This window comes from Micropterus salmoides, unplaced genomic scaffold (genome assembly GCF_014851395.1).
Source record: "Micropterus salmoides isolate LMB-PRFRI ecotype aquatic unplaced genomic scaffold, ASM1485139v1 Ms_hic_scaffold_6, whole genome shotgun sequence".
Taxonomy (NCBI): Eukaryota; Metazoa; Chordata; class Actinopteri; order Centrarchiformes; family Centrarchidae; genus Micropterus; species Micropterus salmoides.
Window position 1 is genome coordinate 27,590,021 of NW_024044348.1, and position 16,024 is coordinate 27,606,044.

The 16,024-nt window shown below is 39.7% G+C and overlaps 1 protein-coding gene across 2 annotated transcripts; it reads left to right on the top strand.

Annotated features, from left to right (window-relative positions):
* Positions 1-751: 751 nt before the first annotated feature.
* On the top strand, positions 752-5,999 carry isl2b (ISL LIM homeobox 2b). Of its 2 annotated transcripts, none has more exons than XM_038701603.1 (6): positions 752-1,004; positions 1,409-1,598; positions 2,008-2,270; positions 3,425-3,720; positions 4,340-4,507; positions 4,816-5,999. In XM_038701603.1, the coding sequence occupies exons 1-6, from the start codon at positions 794-796 to the stop codon at positions 4,930-4,932; spliced, it is 1,245 nt and encodes a 414-aa protein (XP_038557531.1). In that variant the 5' UTR covers positions 752-793; the 3' UTR covers positions 4,933-5,999. The 2 variants fall into 2 exon arrangements, with proteins under 2 accessions (XP_038557531.1, XP_038557532.1); XM_038701604.1 differs by having other exon boundaries at positions 3,425-3,708.
* Positions 6,000-16,024: the final 10,025 nt, after the last annotated feature.

The window sequence follows — 16,024 nt, forward strand, 5'->3', positions numbered from 1 at the left end:
CAGAGCGTACGATAGATTCATACATTGAGTTGAAGTCAAATCTACCATGCTCAGCTTGAAGAACAACTCTCCCCCCTTTTCATACCAGTGTAGTTCTGGTTTTCCTCCAATAGATGGCCTTGTTCTCGAGTAGATGAGGACGGAGCTGAGGAGACTTGACCACTGTCACTATGATCCTGCAAGGATTTATTGTTTCGTGTTTATTTTCTAATAAAAATATTAAGGCAGTAATCTGCATTGCTTTTGACTCCAAGTCAAAGACCAACAATGCGAATTCTCAAGAAATATCGTTTGGTTTTTTGACCAAGATATATTGAAGAGCTGAAATCAAAAATAGATGTAAATTTATCGGAAGCGATCTAAAAAAAACGCGTCAGGGGAGCAAGACTCAAAGCCTTCTTTTTTTAAAACATGTAATTATTTTTCATCAACAATAGCCTTACATATTTCTTGTAAATAATGACTTATTTCTTCATCGTGTGACCAAGAAAGGTTACCTTTAAGGTAGAACTTAACAAAGTTGTTTATTTGTTTTTTGTTTTTTTGTGGTTAGTAGTTTCAGATGAAGCTTTTAATCCACCGAGGATGATAATGTGATCATGTGCATCTTAAAAACTGCATCGATTGGTGTTGCATTTGAAACATTTTCCCTCGCCTTGAATCTTTGTTTGAAGAAACTAAATATGAATATCTGCACTCTTCTTACGCTTTTGTCATAAATTTACACTGGTTTTATTTTTTACAGGTTGAGGGAGACGCGGTAGGGTGATTGGAGAAGTCCGACGTTGACGTCATGACGTCAGAGCAGCGGCGTGTGGGACCCTGCATCCTCCTCGCCCGCACCCCCATGTCCGGAGAGACACACGTTATCAGGGAGGCAGCCGAAGGGCCAGTCATCTCCTCACATCTTTTCTGCATCTGCCACAATCCCCTTTATCCTTCCTGTATGGTGGATATTATTTTCAGCTCTTCTTTCTTGGGTGATATGGGGGATCATTCCAAAAGTAAGTAAGCTAAACTGCTCGGTGGAGTTTTAAGTGGCAGATTTTGTTTTCGTCGCAGTGGCATTATGCTACATGAGATGTTCAGCAGTGCACCGATTGCTTTAGTAATTTTCTTAATAGTGCAATATTGTGGGATGGTTATTATTTCTTTGCTTGTGCATTTCGGAGGCGCTTTTTAGACATGAATCAAAAGTATTTTGCTTCAGGAATACTGGCAAAAGTCTTCATCTGTTACATAACCATCAAGACTTGTCCAGTCTGCAAGAAATAGAGGAGTTCGCAGCAAAACTGAGAATACAGGCTGGGTTTTAAAATAAAAAAAAAAATGCTGCAGTTTTTTATGATAGTGTGTTTATTTGGCTGCATTTTCAGTCTGTGGTTACAATGCTGTGGGCTCTTTGCAGAGAAGCCAGGATTCGCGATGTGTGTAGGATGTGGAAGTCAGATCCATGACCAGTACATACTGAGAGTCTCTCCCGACTTGGAGTGGCATGCAGCCTGCCTGAAGTGTGCAGAGTGCAGCCAGTACCTGGATGAGACCTGCACTTGTTTCGTCCGGGACGGCAAAACTTATTGCAAAAGAGATTATGTAAGGTAGGAGTTTGGAAATATTTACCATATGGGCCGAATCATGTTTAGGCTACTCATTTTAAATGTAAAATTAAACATATTTAAATACAATAAGAATTTATATTATAAAGACGCCAAATCTAATTACGAAAATTTGGAATTATAACGAATTTGGACACAAAAAGAAAAGTGCACAAAAAGCAGAATAATACTTTGGTAACACACGGGTTAAAGGAGTAGTTTAATATACAATTTTACACACAAAAAATACACGACACCATTTTGCTATCCATATTAAAAAATATATAGCAGAAGATTATTGAGATTTAGCACTCGCAACTCTGAGCAACCAGCCGAAACTTTTCTGTTGTTATTTATTACATTTCTTCCCAGACGTTTAAAATCTTTTGACCATTTTCCCCCAATTTTCCAGGCTGTTTGGAATAAAATGCTCTAAATGCAACCTGGGATTCAGCAGTAGCGATTTGGTGATGAGAGCCCGGGATAACGTGTACCACATCGAGTGTTTTCGGTGCTCGGTGTGCAGCAGGCAGTTGCTACCGGGAGACGAGTTCTCCCTGCGGGAAGACGAGCTGCTGTGCCGGGCGGACCACAGCCTGCTGCTGGAGAGGAGCTCCGCAGGAAGCCCCATCAGCCCCGGACACGTCCACTCCAACAGACCGCTGCACCTGGCAGGTCCGGTTGTTGTTTCTGTTATTCTTATTTTTTTTTATTTTGCTTGAGACAATTTAATTATTTATTATAACACCAGAACACCATAACTGGCAGATAATTCCTAAATAAAAAGACTACCGTTTAAAGAAATGTAAGAAAGAAATCCTCATACTTTCTAACAAACCAAACAGTTTAAAGTTTAGATAAACGATATGAAAATTTTATATTTGAGATTTTCATGTTTTGTAGTTGTTGGGCTTGTCGGATTGTGTTTGTATGCACGCTTGTGCGTGTAGGCTAAAGTGTGTGCTGCGACACTTCTTTAGGCTTAATTTCATAATTGATCTCATTAGCGCTAACCTGCTCTGTTGCCATTATCTGAATAATCTGGTATTTGAGTGCGTGAGACTGGGTTGGTGTGTGCAGAGCTGTCATCCTGAGGGCGCCTGCCAACAGAAAGAGAACGAGTCAAATGTGTGAATAATGTTCACCAACTTCCTGCTTAACGCGCTCACTTCAAAAGAACTTGCACAGCTCAGTGCAGTGACAACAGGCCTGCTGCGTGACACCAGCAGGATGTCATATTTCATCTGCGTTTTCCAAATTTAATGGATTGTAGATTTGGAGCAAAGAATAGCCTCCTGATGTACGGTTAAGGGTTGTTAGGCTGACTTCAGACAACAATGCAAGACGTGAGTGGTTTATTAATTGCAAAAAACAGCCTAAAAAATAAATAAAAACATTTTATCATAAGTTCAAGCTATCCAAATTCACGTGAATTACTGTCTTTCAACTCTGACTATTATGGATCAGAATTGTGTTCTTATTTGTATGCAAAATGTCAATCAAAATGGATATTTGTACTCTGAAAACACAGGAAGCGAAAGGAGCTTCTCAGAAATATTGATGGCTTTTTTTCCTCTTTTAAGACCCTATCATCATTCGCCTAAGCCTTTGATTTAAGTTACTGCAGACATTTTTCTCATAAAATGAATGTCGGACTGATAAATATTTTTGGCCTTTCCATTTAAAACATAACAGTCCAAGAGATATTAAAGGCGAAACAGCAGATTGACATTAATGAGCTGCAAAGCAACTGTATCAAAAATTGAAAATCTCTGAGGCCTCCAAGACAGTTTCTGAACGACAGTTTCTCTTCACCCCGGCCTCAACAGACCCGGTGACGGTGCGGCAGGCCCCGCATCGGAACCACGTACACAAGCAGTCGGAAAAGACGACGCGGGTCAGGACGGTTCTGAACGAGAAGCAGCTGCACACGTTGCGGACCTGCTACAACGCCAACCCGAGGCCGGACGCGCTGATGAAGGAGCAGCTGGTGGAGATGACCGGCCTGAGCCCCAGGGTGATCCGGGTCTGGTTTCAGAATAAGCGCTGCAAAGACAAGAAGAAGTCCATCTTGATGAAGCAGCTCCAGCAACAGCAACACAGTGATAAGACTGTAAGCATCTTCGTAAGTTTGACCACTTGATTACTATCAACCATTTATTTGTTCTTTATTTCCGTTTTGATTATTATTTAAAATCATGGCCAGGATACATTTGTGTAATTCTATTTTATTTTATTTTGTTCTATTTTATTACCCCCCCCCCCCCCCCCCCAGCCAGTAAAGTAGCCTATGATATCACTTGAAATGTCATTTCTAAACTTCAGCTTTTACTCTACTTACACTAAGACACAGCACACCAGTTCCAGTTGTGCTCCAGAGCTATTCTGTATTCAGACTTTAGGTCATTGAATAATGAATCAACTGCTTTGGCTTCAGTTGCTTGACCTGAATGACAAAAAAAACATCCTCTCCAAACAACAGGCTTGTTCCACATATCTGAAGCATCTCTTGCTTTAAAACCATCGTTCAATCAATGCTCCACCCCAAGAGAAAACCTTTTTTTGGAAAAAGTGCTGTCTCAATTTAGCATTTTATCTCAGATGCCCCTTTTGCCTGAGAAAATGTATTTAGAAAACATAGGTTTCATAAGGCCAGTTTTTTTTCAGTTCTTGCAAAAGTGACAGATTGGTAACAGAGATTTTCTTAAAGAACACAGACAAGTGATTCTTATGCTGTGTTTCAGAATCTGCAGGGCCTCACAGGGACGCCGCTTGTGGCCGGGAGTCCTATAAGACATGAGAGCACCGTGCAGGGAAACCAAGTGGAGGTTCAGACCTACCAGCCTCCATGGAAAGCCCTGAGTGAGTTCGCCCTGCAGAGTGACCTGGACCAGCCAGCCTTCCAACAACTGGTGTGTGTGTTCAGCACAGACTGAGTTAGATGTGAACACTAGTGCAGTTTACATGCACTGCAAACTGGAATCTATCTATCTATCTATCTATCTGTCTATCTATCTATCTGTCTATCTATCATGCATATTTTGCAGATACAGACTTATGCGCTCTCCGTTAAATTATGTTGCTTGTGTGAATGCAGACATGCCCTAAGAGAGTACATGGATGTTCACATTGTGTCTCCACGTCAGCAAAGACAGAAAATATTTCAAAATAAAAGCCTGAATAATTCGCAAATTCTAACACGTTATTTCTGTCTGTTCAGGTGTCTTTCTCTGAATCGGGCTCTCTCGGGAACTCCTCTGGCAGCGACGTGACTTCTTTGTCCTCTCAGTTACCGGACACCCCCAACAGTATGGTACCCAGCCCGGTGGAGACGTGAAACGGGGCCCCTCAGACCAGTCGGTCCCCGCTCCTGCAAGGACAATTGCAGCATGATCCCCATGGTCCCCTGCATGTGACCAGCTCATCACATCGCCCAAACAGACAGGAGAGGGTTTTTTTGCCCCCTGCCATGTAGGAGATGGAACAAAGAAAGCACCAATTGACTCAGTTTTTTTGTGGAGCTTTCATTGACAAAAAACTAAGCAGAACAATTGTTGCATGATTTGATACGGAGAAAGATGATGTACAGAAGACCTCCCGATGGATATACTACAACAAACCTTCCCTCAAAAACAAGCTGGAAACATTTCCATGTCGAAAACAGCTGCGGTTTCATTGTGATCATATTGTGTCTTGTTTCTTCAACATGAGAATTTTTTGATACATTTATTGCGTTGACGAGTCCAGTTGACTCTTTGTCTTAAGGTCAGAGCATGATAATCTGCAAACCTATTCGTGTTGTAAAATACTTTATCTTAAGGGCAGGATACAGGTTGTTTGAGCTTCTCGGACAAAAAGTAAATTATTGTTATATTATTTATTGTTAGGAAAGCGATTCGTAAAGGGATTATTAACTGATACAAAAATAAAAACCCTGAATACATAAAGTGTCTTGGTGACCAATCTATGTACAGATGCAGTTTTTTTTACCCATCAATTTAATGTCGCTTTGGCATTTGCAAGCCAATATAATAATCATCTAATTTATTTGAAAATCCAGCTCTGAAAACAGTTAATTATAACTGTCCATGTTTCGTTGCAAAAGTATGACGAGAAACAAATTAATTGCACGGACCTAATAAATTTTTGTTTTCCGGGGAACATATGGTGGCAAAGTCAAATTCACTGACCGAATCCAAAGAGGCGACAGATCGTTACTCCTCATGGCAGCGAGTCACTTCCGATTTGGGAAACGTGTGCAACAAATGCAGAGCTTCTAGGGCCGGTTTAAAGAACAGATTTAAAGCGTTAAAAGTAAAACAAATATTAATTCCAGTTGCTCTGAATAGGTTGTTTGTCCTGTTCAGCAGTTGGCCCACCTGAATATAAAGTCTGGAGGCTCTGTTGTCTTATCATCGCCCTGCATCTGCGGTGTTTCCCCCTTCGGTTATGTAGCAGTGGTCATTTACTATCTTGGGGGCAAAAATCTGCTGTAAATTGTGCTCGGTCCAGTTACTCCGGTTGAGTCACAAGCTGGTCTAGACAGCACGGAGGGATCGGCGACCTCTTATCTAGTCCTGGCATCACCTACAAGCGATACACTGACTGAAGCCACAACAAACTAACTAAACACCCCCAACCCCCATAGACACACACACACACACACATATACTAATCTCCCAAAGCCCCTTGTATGTGGAGCAGAGAGCAGCTCGTAAAGGGTCACTTCTCCTCCTCCGTTTATTTTCCTTGAGTGAATTGCGTTATTGCGCGCGGGCCAGCCGAGTTGACAGCTCAGGCTAAATGAACTAAATGAACTGACCTCCTTTATATGGTGTGCTGGACAAAACAAAGCTGCACCGAAGACCCTGCTTTTCAGATAAACATAATTTATTTTTCAAGTGTGCATGGGAATACACGCCATTAACAATTTCTCGTTATTTACTTAAAATCTTATTTAGATAAAATCTGCTCTGAAATGTTGTTTTATTATTCCAGGAGTGACAAAACCCACCAATCGGGTAATTTAACTTTTTTTTGACAAAAATGTCATGTCTTTAATGGCAAGAACATATGTATTGTTATTAAATTCCTTAAAACAGCTAGAAACAAATGGGATTATCCAGATGCTCTGATTTTCCCCACTTGCTGTATTTTAACAAAATTGGACTCAATAATACACCAAATGATTTATGAACATATTTTCATATTTTAGCATTTTCACTGTAAAAACAAACAAACAAACAAACAAAAAAACCACAACATATTTTTTTTTCGTTTGGTTTTCACACTGGTAGTGTCTTTATGGGAAGTTTGAATGACAAAGGACAGATAATACATTTGTAACTGAGCTATTTCAAATAAGATAAGTAAACAATGCTAGCAGATTAAGATAACAGAGATAAGTGAAGAATAACAATGGCGTTTACAGACAAGAATGCGGGCCTATTAACTCTCCTTTAGCAGAAACTCACTGTGGGGCCATATATGTTTCCAAAGCAGCTAATTTCCAGCATGGATACTGTATATAGCTCACCCCCTAAAAGACTCACATCAGAGAGATCACATTAAAAAGGAAGATCACATTAAAATTAACTGAAGCAATTCTTACTTTCGGTACACAAAAAAAATCAGTGTCATGCAAAGATATATATATAGCCTATTGCAGCGACTTACACCACCAAGATAAAATATGGGCAAAAAAGAAGAAAGAAATGTCAGGAAAGGCTCTTAAAATTGTTTTCTAAAATTCAGAATTCTGTCAAAAGAAAAAGAAAAAACAGGGCAAATATAAACTCAGATAACAATTAAATGGACCATTACTTTCACTGGTTTCCACTTAATGTTTCCGCTTCAGCCATTCCTTTTGCTCTGTGTTACTCACACAGATCAGAGATCACCTCCTCTGACAGCCATAAAATGACGCTTGAGTAGCCTACCTGTAGGCCATGATCCTCTATCAGGCCTATCAATAAGCGTTTCCCCTCTGTGCGCTAAACAAGAACCAAAATAAACACCAATGACCCCAGGAGCACACGCGCGCGCGCGCACACACACACACACACACACACACACACACACACACGCACACACATCTCTGGCTACAGTATCTGCACTCATTGGATCAGTATTTTCAATAGGCTGCGTGGATGGCCTAATTGACCTGGTTTTGTCTCATGCATGTTTAGTATACCGCGCCACTGAGGAGCACGCAGAGTACGCAAATATGGAATTTATTTATCACTTTTTTGCCCGAAACCCTGAAACACTTTTGCTTCAGCCACATTATTTAGGATTAACTCTGAACTGTGTCGGGTTGCCACAACGCAACTCTATGCCGTCAGAGAGAACGACACCGTATCATTAATGATTAAGAGGACGAGTCCATTTAAAGGTGTGATGTAATTCTGTAATTGGTGGAAGGGTGGACGTAATTAGATCACCCAGCGTGCTTGGGAGGACTGCAGCGCCGCCCACGACCTCGAGTCACTAAACTGTCACTGACTGACAGCCACATGGATCATTAAGACATGCTTTAATCCATGTAGAATAGTTTTTTTTTCTTTGTCAGTCTGTGTGGCAGAAAATAAATAAAAACTCAAAGAATAGACCCTGACACCTTTGAACAGGCTGCACTTCACTTTCACAGTTTCTTTTTTTTCCAATATTCAACATAATGCTTCTCAGTATTTATGATAATTATATATATATATATATATATATATAGCTGTGTACCCATGCATTTTTAGGCTTTTAACTAACCAGACAGAATTTTATTTTGAGCTTTGTTTAACAGAAAAACAATTTTAATTTTATTATTATTTTCTTTTTTCTTTTTTCAGCATTCTGCATTATTTTTCAGGCCTGACCTAGGCTTTGAACACCAGCCTCTATTCCTTTTCTCTAATGCCTTTTTGGAAAGTGGAAATATACTGCTTTGGTTCAGTAGGTGCAGAGCGCGTGATGATGTGCTGCCCTTCAGTGGTAATACAGCTTTGGGCATATAGCTAGCTCAGTTTCCAGTTTATTAGGTACACCTGGCAAAAATGAATACAGTGTAATACAACAGCCCTGAAACCAATGCTCCCTTTATGAAGGTTCTAATGTTCAGCTTTTGTTGTTAGAGAGGTGTTGAGACAACTTTTCAGTTATTGCATTATGCTGAGATGTGTTTCTAACATTTTGTCCACCCCATTTTATCATATTAGAAACACTTCTCAGTGTCACTCAGTGTATTGTAAATGTTTGTCTCCAGAGCGTTTACACCAAACTGACAGTTTAATATTTTCACCATTGTTCACTAAACAAAAATGACTTGATGAATTGTTCAATTTCCACAAGTTAATTTTACAATTGAGCTTTAAGATGTGCTGACACAATGGCGAAAGTATATCATTTATGGAAGAAAATCAATTTGTTTTGGCTTAAATAAGGTATTTTAATCTTACATAAACAATTCAACATACACAATTGAGTCATATTTTATTTGAACCATTCATAAATGAATCTCACATCCTTTGTTGCCATTGGCAGGTCACAAATGTGAGCCTGGTACTGATTCATCGTTTTATTTTTCAGATATAAGTTCAGATATTTACAAAAGCTTATGGATTTTGAGGGGGCTTAATATGCAGGAAAGCCGTAATGTGCAATCATGGCTGAAAAAACAAACAAACAAACAAACAAACAAACAAACAAACAAACAAACAAATCTCTGTCAACCATGTCAAGCCAAATTGACTGCCTGCAATAGAATGTGTAAACAGAAACATTTTTTAACGTTTTTATTTACACACAGTGAAAACTGAAAGTAAACCTTTTCATTTGGTTTAAAATAGATTATTAATATTATTATTATTGTTGTTGTTGTTGCTTGGCAGCGATGATTTTTGTAATTTCCAATGTAGCCACACACAAAATATCTTCGACCATCCATGTGCCCATATGACAAATTACAAAAGAACATTTTCATATTTAAAATTTAGAAATTGTACATTTTAGTGCCAGCATTGGGAGGGTTGGTCTCCTATAATTTGAAAAATGCTAAAAAAGAAAAAAAAATAAGCTACATGTTTTCTATAGGTTTTATTGTATTCCTGACAATTAGCATGCAACAGCATTTGAAGACTTTGTCTTGAGACTATTGAATACGCATTACTGACTTTATGTAAAAATAAGTGTGTGGGATTTCTGTGGAGGGTCTGTTAAAGTTTAGACACTCAGGTCCACTGTGACCTTGCTCCTCCAGTGGGGGCCACCAGCAGAGGAACTGCCAAGACAAACTTCAAGTCCAAAACTCTCCAGGGAAGCACTCGACAGGTTGACTTAATGCAGGGTCTGAATTGGGAGCTTTTTTTCTGCAATAGAAAAAGAAGGGGGGTAGAGAAAGTGTCACACTTTAGTGGAGACACAACAATGACTGGGCTGATGGTCTCAATAGCTGATGTAAAATCATTCCATATGGGATGGATTTGAAAAATAAAGCTGTCTGTCTCATGCTGGTCCTCTGCCTAGGAAGGGGGAAATGAGAAATTGAGAAATTATAAAATTAGTGACTCACCACAAAACAGGATGTACCAAAATAAGAGACAGCTCTTTGTTCTTCTTCTGCTCATACACATAATATAATACAGCCAAATACACAATGTAACCCCTGTGTCAGCATCATTAAATTATGTGTTGTGTTTGCACTTTGTTTTCTCCACATCTTGTCAGGTGTTTTTAACTGGGAAATTTAAGGACCAATTTATCTTAGATGGGTAATGGACAATCTAACATCTGGTGACAAGAATTTAATCTTCTCTACTGTTAGGGTTACACTGATAATGAAAGGGCAGCATCAACATCTACAGTGTGTGCAGTACCGGGCTACTCGTGCAATATCGATCCAGAGGAATGAATGCAGCTTATATGGGAAACTGACACAATGAGTAAATATCCACATATTATCCTTTAAACTTTTAAAAGCACCGGGGCCATCAGGGGTGGAGTTATTTTAGAAAGCTGCATTAAAAAACAAGCAAATATTGATTTTCTCGTTAACAGCTATGTTGACATATTTTGACCATTGTCTTTTATATTTTAGAGGCCACAGTTTGGTCTAAATTTAAACAAAAAGAAGAAGAGAATTTGCATAGCTGTGTAAGTGGTTTGTAAACTTAATGAGTTTTAAATACCTGCAAGACAGCAAAACGTGCTCTTGTCCTGCTGTACTTTAGATGAACCTGTAGGGAGGAAATAGCAACAGTAGCAGCTTGCCTTCTGTATTACACAACAAACTGAGTGTGTAGCCTTTGTTTTGCACACAACAGTCTCTGGGCATGTTGCTCACACCGTGTGTGTGTGTGTGTACATGGATGGTGAGCAGATCTCAGTCTTACCTGGAACACACACAGAGAGCCACAATCAGCCCCTCTGGTCCTGCTGCTGAGACAGTGTCAGAGCTCTGTAAATCACAGCGCCCCACCCACGCATAAATCTACTGCAAAAACAACACACCAACGGCCATTAGGAAGAGGAGAGGAAGGTTGGAGCCGCCCCACTCGACAATGACTTGCTATAAAACACAATGAAGGTTCACCTGTACTCGCCCCTCCCTTACAGGACCAAACTGTCATTAGCCAAACGAGGAGGACAAACATGTGTCACTGGAAGCAAACAATGAGGCAGCGAGTGTGAGTCACTTAAGATGAGAAATGGCATCAAAAGGTTTCAGGGAGACACTCTGGCGTACATCAGGGTCATATCGGTGTCAGTTCAGGAGTTCAAGAATGTTTTCTGGAAGTCTTTGTGGTTTAGATTTAGTGCTAAAGTTCAATTAACCTTCTGACTCGTGAGTTGGGATGGAACAGAGACAAACTTTAATTATAGCATGCAACTGAAATGTAAATGCCACTGATATACTGTTGCTGTCAGATGAAAACACTGAGCCGAAAGAGTCACCCATTCACATGATCAGGGGAAATTACTTTCATTTTAGACTGACAAGCTTTCATTCTTGATGGGCCAAATACAGTTGGTAGGCTGTCAGAAACACACAGCACCATATAGTTAGAGATAAAACAAATAAAACAAAAAAGGGGAAGGGAGGGCTCTGCCTGGCAACTGCAGCTATCCCCTTCCCAAGGTGTTCCTGCCACTTTAAGAAATGAAGCAATATCATTAATGGAGGCCTCCGAGGGCTGACATCTTGCTCCAATTCACCAGTCCCTGTCCAATACACCATTACGCTGGGCCCGGTAGAATTAAAATGCAATCACTCCTCTGGCTAGTTTGATTAAGGAGGGCAACTGCACAAAGAAGGGGCTCTGACCCATTGTTACATTGCCAGGGAGTCCCCAGAGGCTGGAGCAGGATTTTGGTCCCAGGCAACACAAGGCCTGGTCACTGTTGAAGCTTCACAATAATCTAGTGTGACATCTCACTGTTGAATGTTTTGAAGTTATTTCTATGGCTTTCTGCAGTATTTGTCAGCAGGCAGGGGTTTATATACAGCAATGTCCAGATAGAAATGTGTAGAATATGACTCATGGTGGGTGACACACGTTTACAAAGGAAAAGTGATTTCCTATACAAGGAAATTTCTGTCTGTCTAGTTCCCAAAAGAATTTCTATTGATGCCACTTTTAGGTCTACACCAGGAGAACACGAGTTATTTACAATTAAGAGATCAAATGATACAACACCCATCTTTGAAAAATCAAATTTCATCATTTCAATCATTTCTTTCAGCACCACAACAAGGTTGGCTTTCATGGTTTTTAGTGTAATGTCTCAAAAGCTGATGAATGGATTGCCATGAAATTTGGTTCAGACATTCATGTTCCCCTTCACTTTGGTGTTCCTCTGGCCTTTCCTGTAGTGCCATGTTCAGGTCGAATTTTTAATTTGTCCAATACTTTGGTTTATGACCAAAAACATGCATAGCTAATGACATTCCCATAAGCCTCAGCTGTACTTTGTGTTCAGCGCTAATTAGCAAACATTAGCACGCTAAATTGAAATATGAAGATGGTACATTTCAACATTTCCTTAGCTTAACATCAGCAGGCTAGCATTGTCATTGTAAGTATGTTAACATGCTGATGTTATAATTTATTTCAAAGCACTGCTGTGCAGCCTCACAGAGCCGCCATCGTGGCTGTAGACTCTTGTGGATAATGGATGTTGTTTTATATCATGTGATCTCCTAATTGTTGATGAAGCTGTCATTTTTTTATCTGTATATATACCCTGCTTCTTGTTCACATACATGTTCGCTTGACAAATACCTTGTGGGTCAAAACTTTACATCAATGAAATTTTTTTGAGAGCTTGTGTTTTTGTGTGCAGACCTCTTCTGTTCCTTTGTGTGCTGTTGTCTTGATGTGCACTCTTTCTTTGCCCCTGACACACATTTACAGACATATTTTTAGGATAGAGCAAAAAAAATGGATAGACCAAAAATTTAATCAAAACAAAAATGCTTCTAGTAATTGTTGTGCCTTGCTCAAAGGCCTCAGCGGTTGCAGCAGGGTGATCTACAAGCACCTCCTTGATCCAAATATGTTAATTTGGCTTTTGACTGGCTTCTCTAAATTTGAGGCAACCGCTGCCCCACCGAGGGGGTCACATCGGTCAGATTGTGTCTGGGAAAAAAGGCAGCATCACGGGGACAGACCCCAGAGAGCAGAGCCTAAACCAAATTAAAGCCAGAAGACCAGGCTGAGCCTCCTTGAACGCAGTGACATAAATTACTGGGATTTACAAGATTTTTAAAACACTTTTAACAATACTCCCCTTTTAATGTGCTCTCTGTTTAATAATGCACTTTAGGTTTTAAGAGCATGATAAACAAACCAATAATTCACTTTTTTATCATCTGAGGGTGAAGCCCTTCAGGACCGCGTTCTACAGCAGCGTTCAAAGGGGCCTCGAACGGATCAAATGAAGGGCTGTCGCAAGATGTTTTGGACAACAGTTGAGATGTAACCGGTGATTTCTTTGCTCTCTTGAGGATGAAAGTACACTGAGGTTCATCTTCCCAAGAACTGGGCAACATTTAAAAGGGACACTGATACTGAAAAAGAATAAACACAAGATCTTGTAACAGAGGTTGTTGGCTCATGTCATGGGGATGAGGCAGAAAGAGTCTTGGGTCATATATAAAGGATGTGGCAATTTTATGTAAAAGATGAAAATCTTGTGCCTCTGTTTAAATTTTAGATAAATTATGAGGATAATGATAAATAATGGCAGCAAAAAAATAGAATTAACACACTGCTCACAGTGAAAGATGAAATAGTTTTCTAGGCTTACGATATTAAAGTCAACATGCGTCTATTGCTCTTTGTGCACCCGTTTGCTCGTGTGTCAGTAAAGTCTGTCAGTGTGAGATCTGGGAAAGCTCACAGTAGCATTTGGCTGAGTTTTCAGTGTGAAGCTTCACAGGGTAAGTCAATGATTCTCCTGGCTGCCAAAACATATAAAGAAAACTCGACAAGAGAAGAATTTCATAAATCTTGAAACAATGAAATTCAAAGATTATTAATCTTTCAGCAGACAATGAATTTTATAGTGTGAAAAAAAGGACACACATCACAAATGTCTTCCTATAGCTAAATGTAAGAGTTCTTAGGAAGCACGGTGTAAGACAACTGATGTCTGTGTTAGAGCGAGAACTTCAAACTGAACACACTCACATAAATACAGTCAAAGACACAAAAGACTGACATGTACACACACACACACACACACACACACACACACAAACACACTCCCTCACATGCACTAGCCCACATACTTACTCCAACCCACTACCAGCCACCACAAATCACCGGACCATCTCATATAATCCTCCACCAGCCAGTGCCGCAGCATTAAACATCCAAACAAATTGTCCATCGTCAAGTGCTCGCTGCAGGAAAAGACATAAAGCAAAAGGAGATAGCTGTGCAGAGCCACGGGGTTGGATTTGGAGCGGTGGCAGCCTCTGTGTTGCTCCAAGAAACAGGACGATAATGTCTTGGCTGCTCTCAGCCTGTCAGACTGCATTAAACTGCTCCTTGCAACTTTTTGCGAAAGAGATTTCAGGGATAGTAGAGGCACTGGAGAGCCACTCGATAAGACAAATAGGCATCTTCGGTTTCTCGTGAATGTTTTCCTCTCTCATCTTATTTCCACATTGGCATATTGGAGTTAAATAAAGTAAACCCATGGAGTTGTTTAGAGCCAGTAAAGCAGATTTTTTTTTACATACAACTCCTTTTTGGGGTTGATACATCATAAAGCAGACATGCAGACAGTAAGTGATGCTCCTTAACACTTTTTTTGCTGTGCTATCAGTGTGGCTGTAGGGATGGCAGTGTCGGTCTGTTGGTCGGCCACCACTTTGCTCCCAAATCTCAGTGACTGCAATTTTCTTCTAACACCACCATGAGGATTGAGTAAAATGTCTCATGGATGGATTGCTATGGCATTTTGTTTGCACACTCACTCCCCTAAGGGTGAATTGTAACAACTTTGGTGATCACCTGACTTCTCATCCAGCACCACCTTGAGATCAAAATTATAATTTGTCTAATACTTTGTTTTATTTTTTCGACCAAATACCTGCAAAACGGATTTCCCACCAGCCTCAGCTGTCCCTTGTTTAATGCTAATTAGAAAACTAATTAAAGTTGCATCCATAGTAAGAGTTTTGAATCTGTGTCTAATATAAATGATCAGTACTGAATATTAATATGGACATTGCAGCATTTATCACCTCTTAATTAGAAATCAGATGTGATAAGGCTTTTTCACAGATGTTTATTTCCATAGTGAAGATATATAGTTTTAGTAGGCCTCAATTAAATAACATTTCAGCGTGTAATGTTAAACTCAGTGGACCACAAACAGAAAGACACATTACAAAGAGTCAGTGGTGTGTCTTTTTGTTGGGTTGATTTTGCCTTGTTGTGACAATGACACAAAAAGGCAATGCATATATGTGAACGTGTGGAATTCACATGAAAGAGGTGAGCTTGTTGAAACCAAAAAGCACAACTATGTAAAATCTGATTTTTTTTTTGAGAGACTAACAAATCATTGCATTCCTGAGCATACCATGTAATGTCAATGTAAAAAAAAAAGCTCTGTTTTCAGCTTTACAACAATACATTTTCAGGTAATCCAGTGTGTTTTAGTCATTTTAAAAAGAAGGAGAATTTTCTCAATCCATAAAGGAACAGTTAATTTCTCAGTTTATTTGAAAAATTCAAAATGTGGAAATGTTGAGCTACATGATTTTTTACTGGACAATGATGAAATGTAGCTCCTACAATAATAACTTCATAAAACAACTTATCAAAGGAAGGAAGTGACACATGATTGAACTAAATAGCTTCAATTCCTTGTCTAGACACCTTGCTTTTACATTGAGATCTGAGATGTGGTAAGCAACGGACACA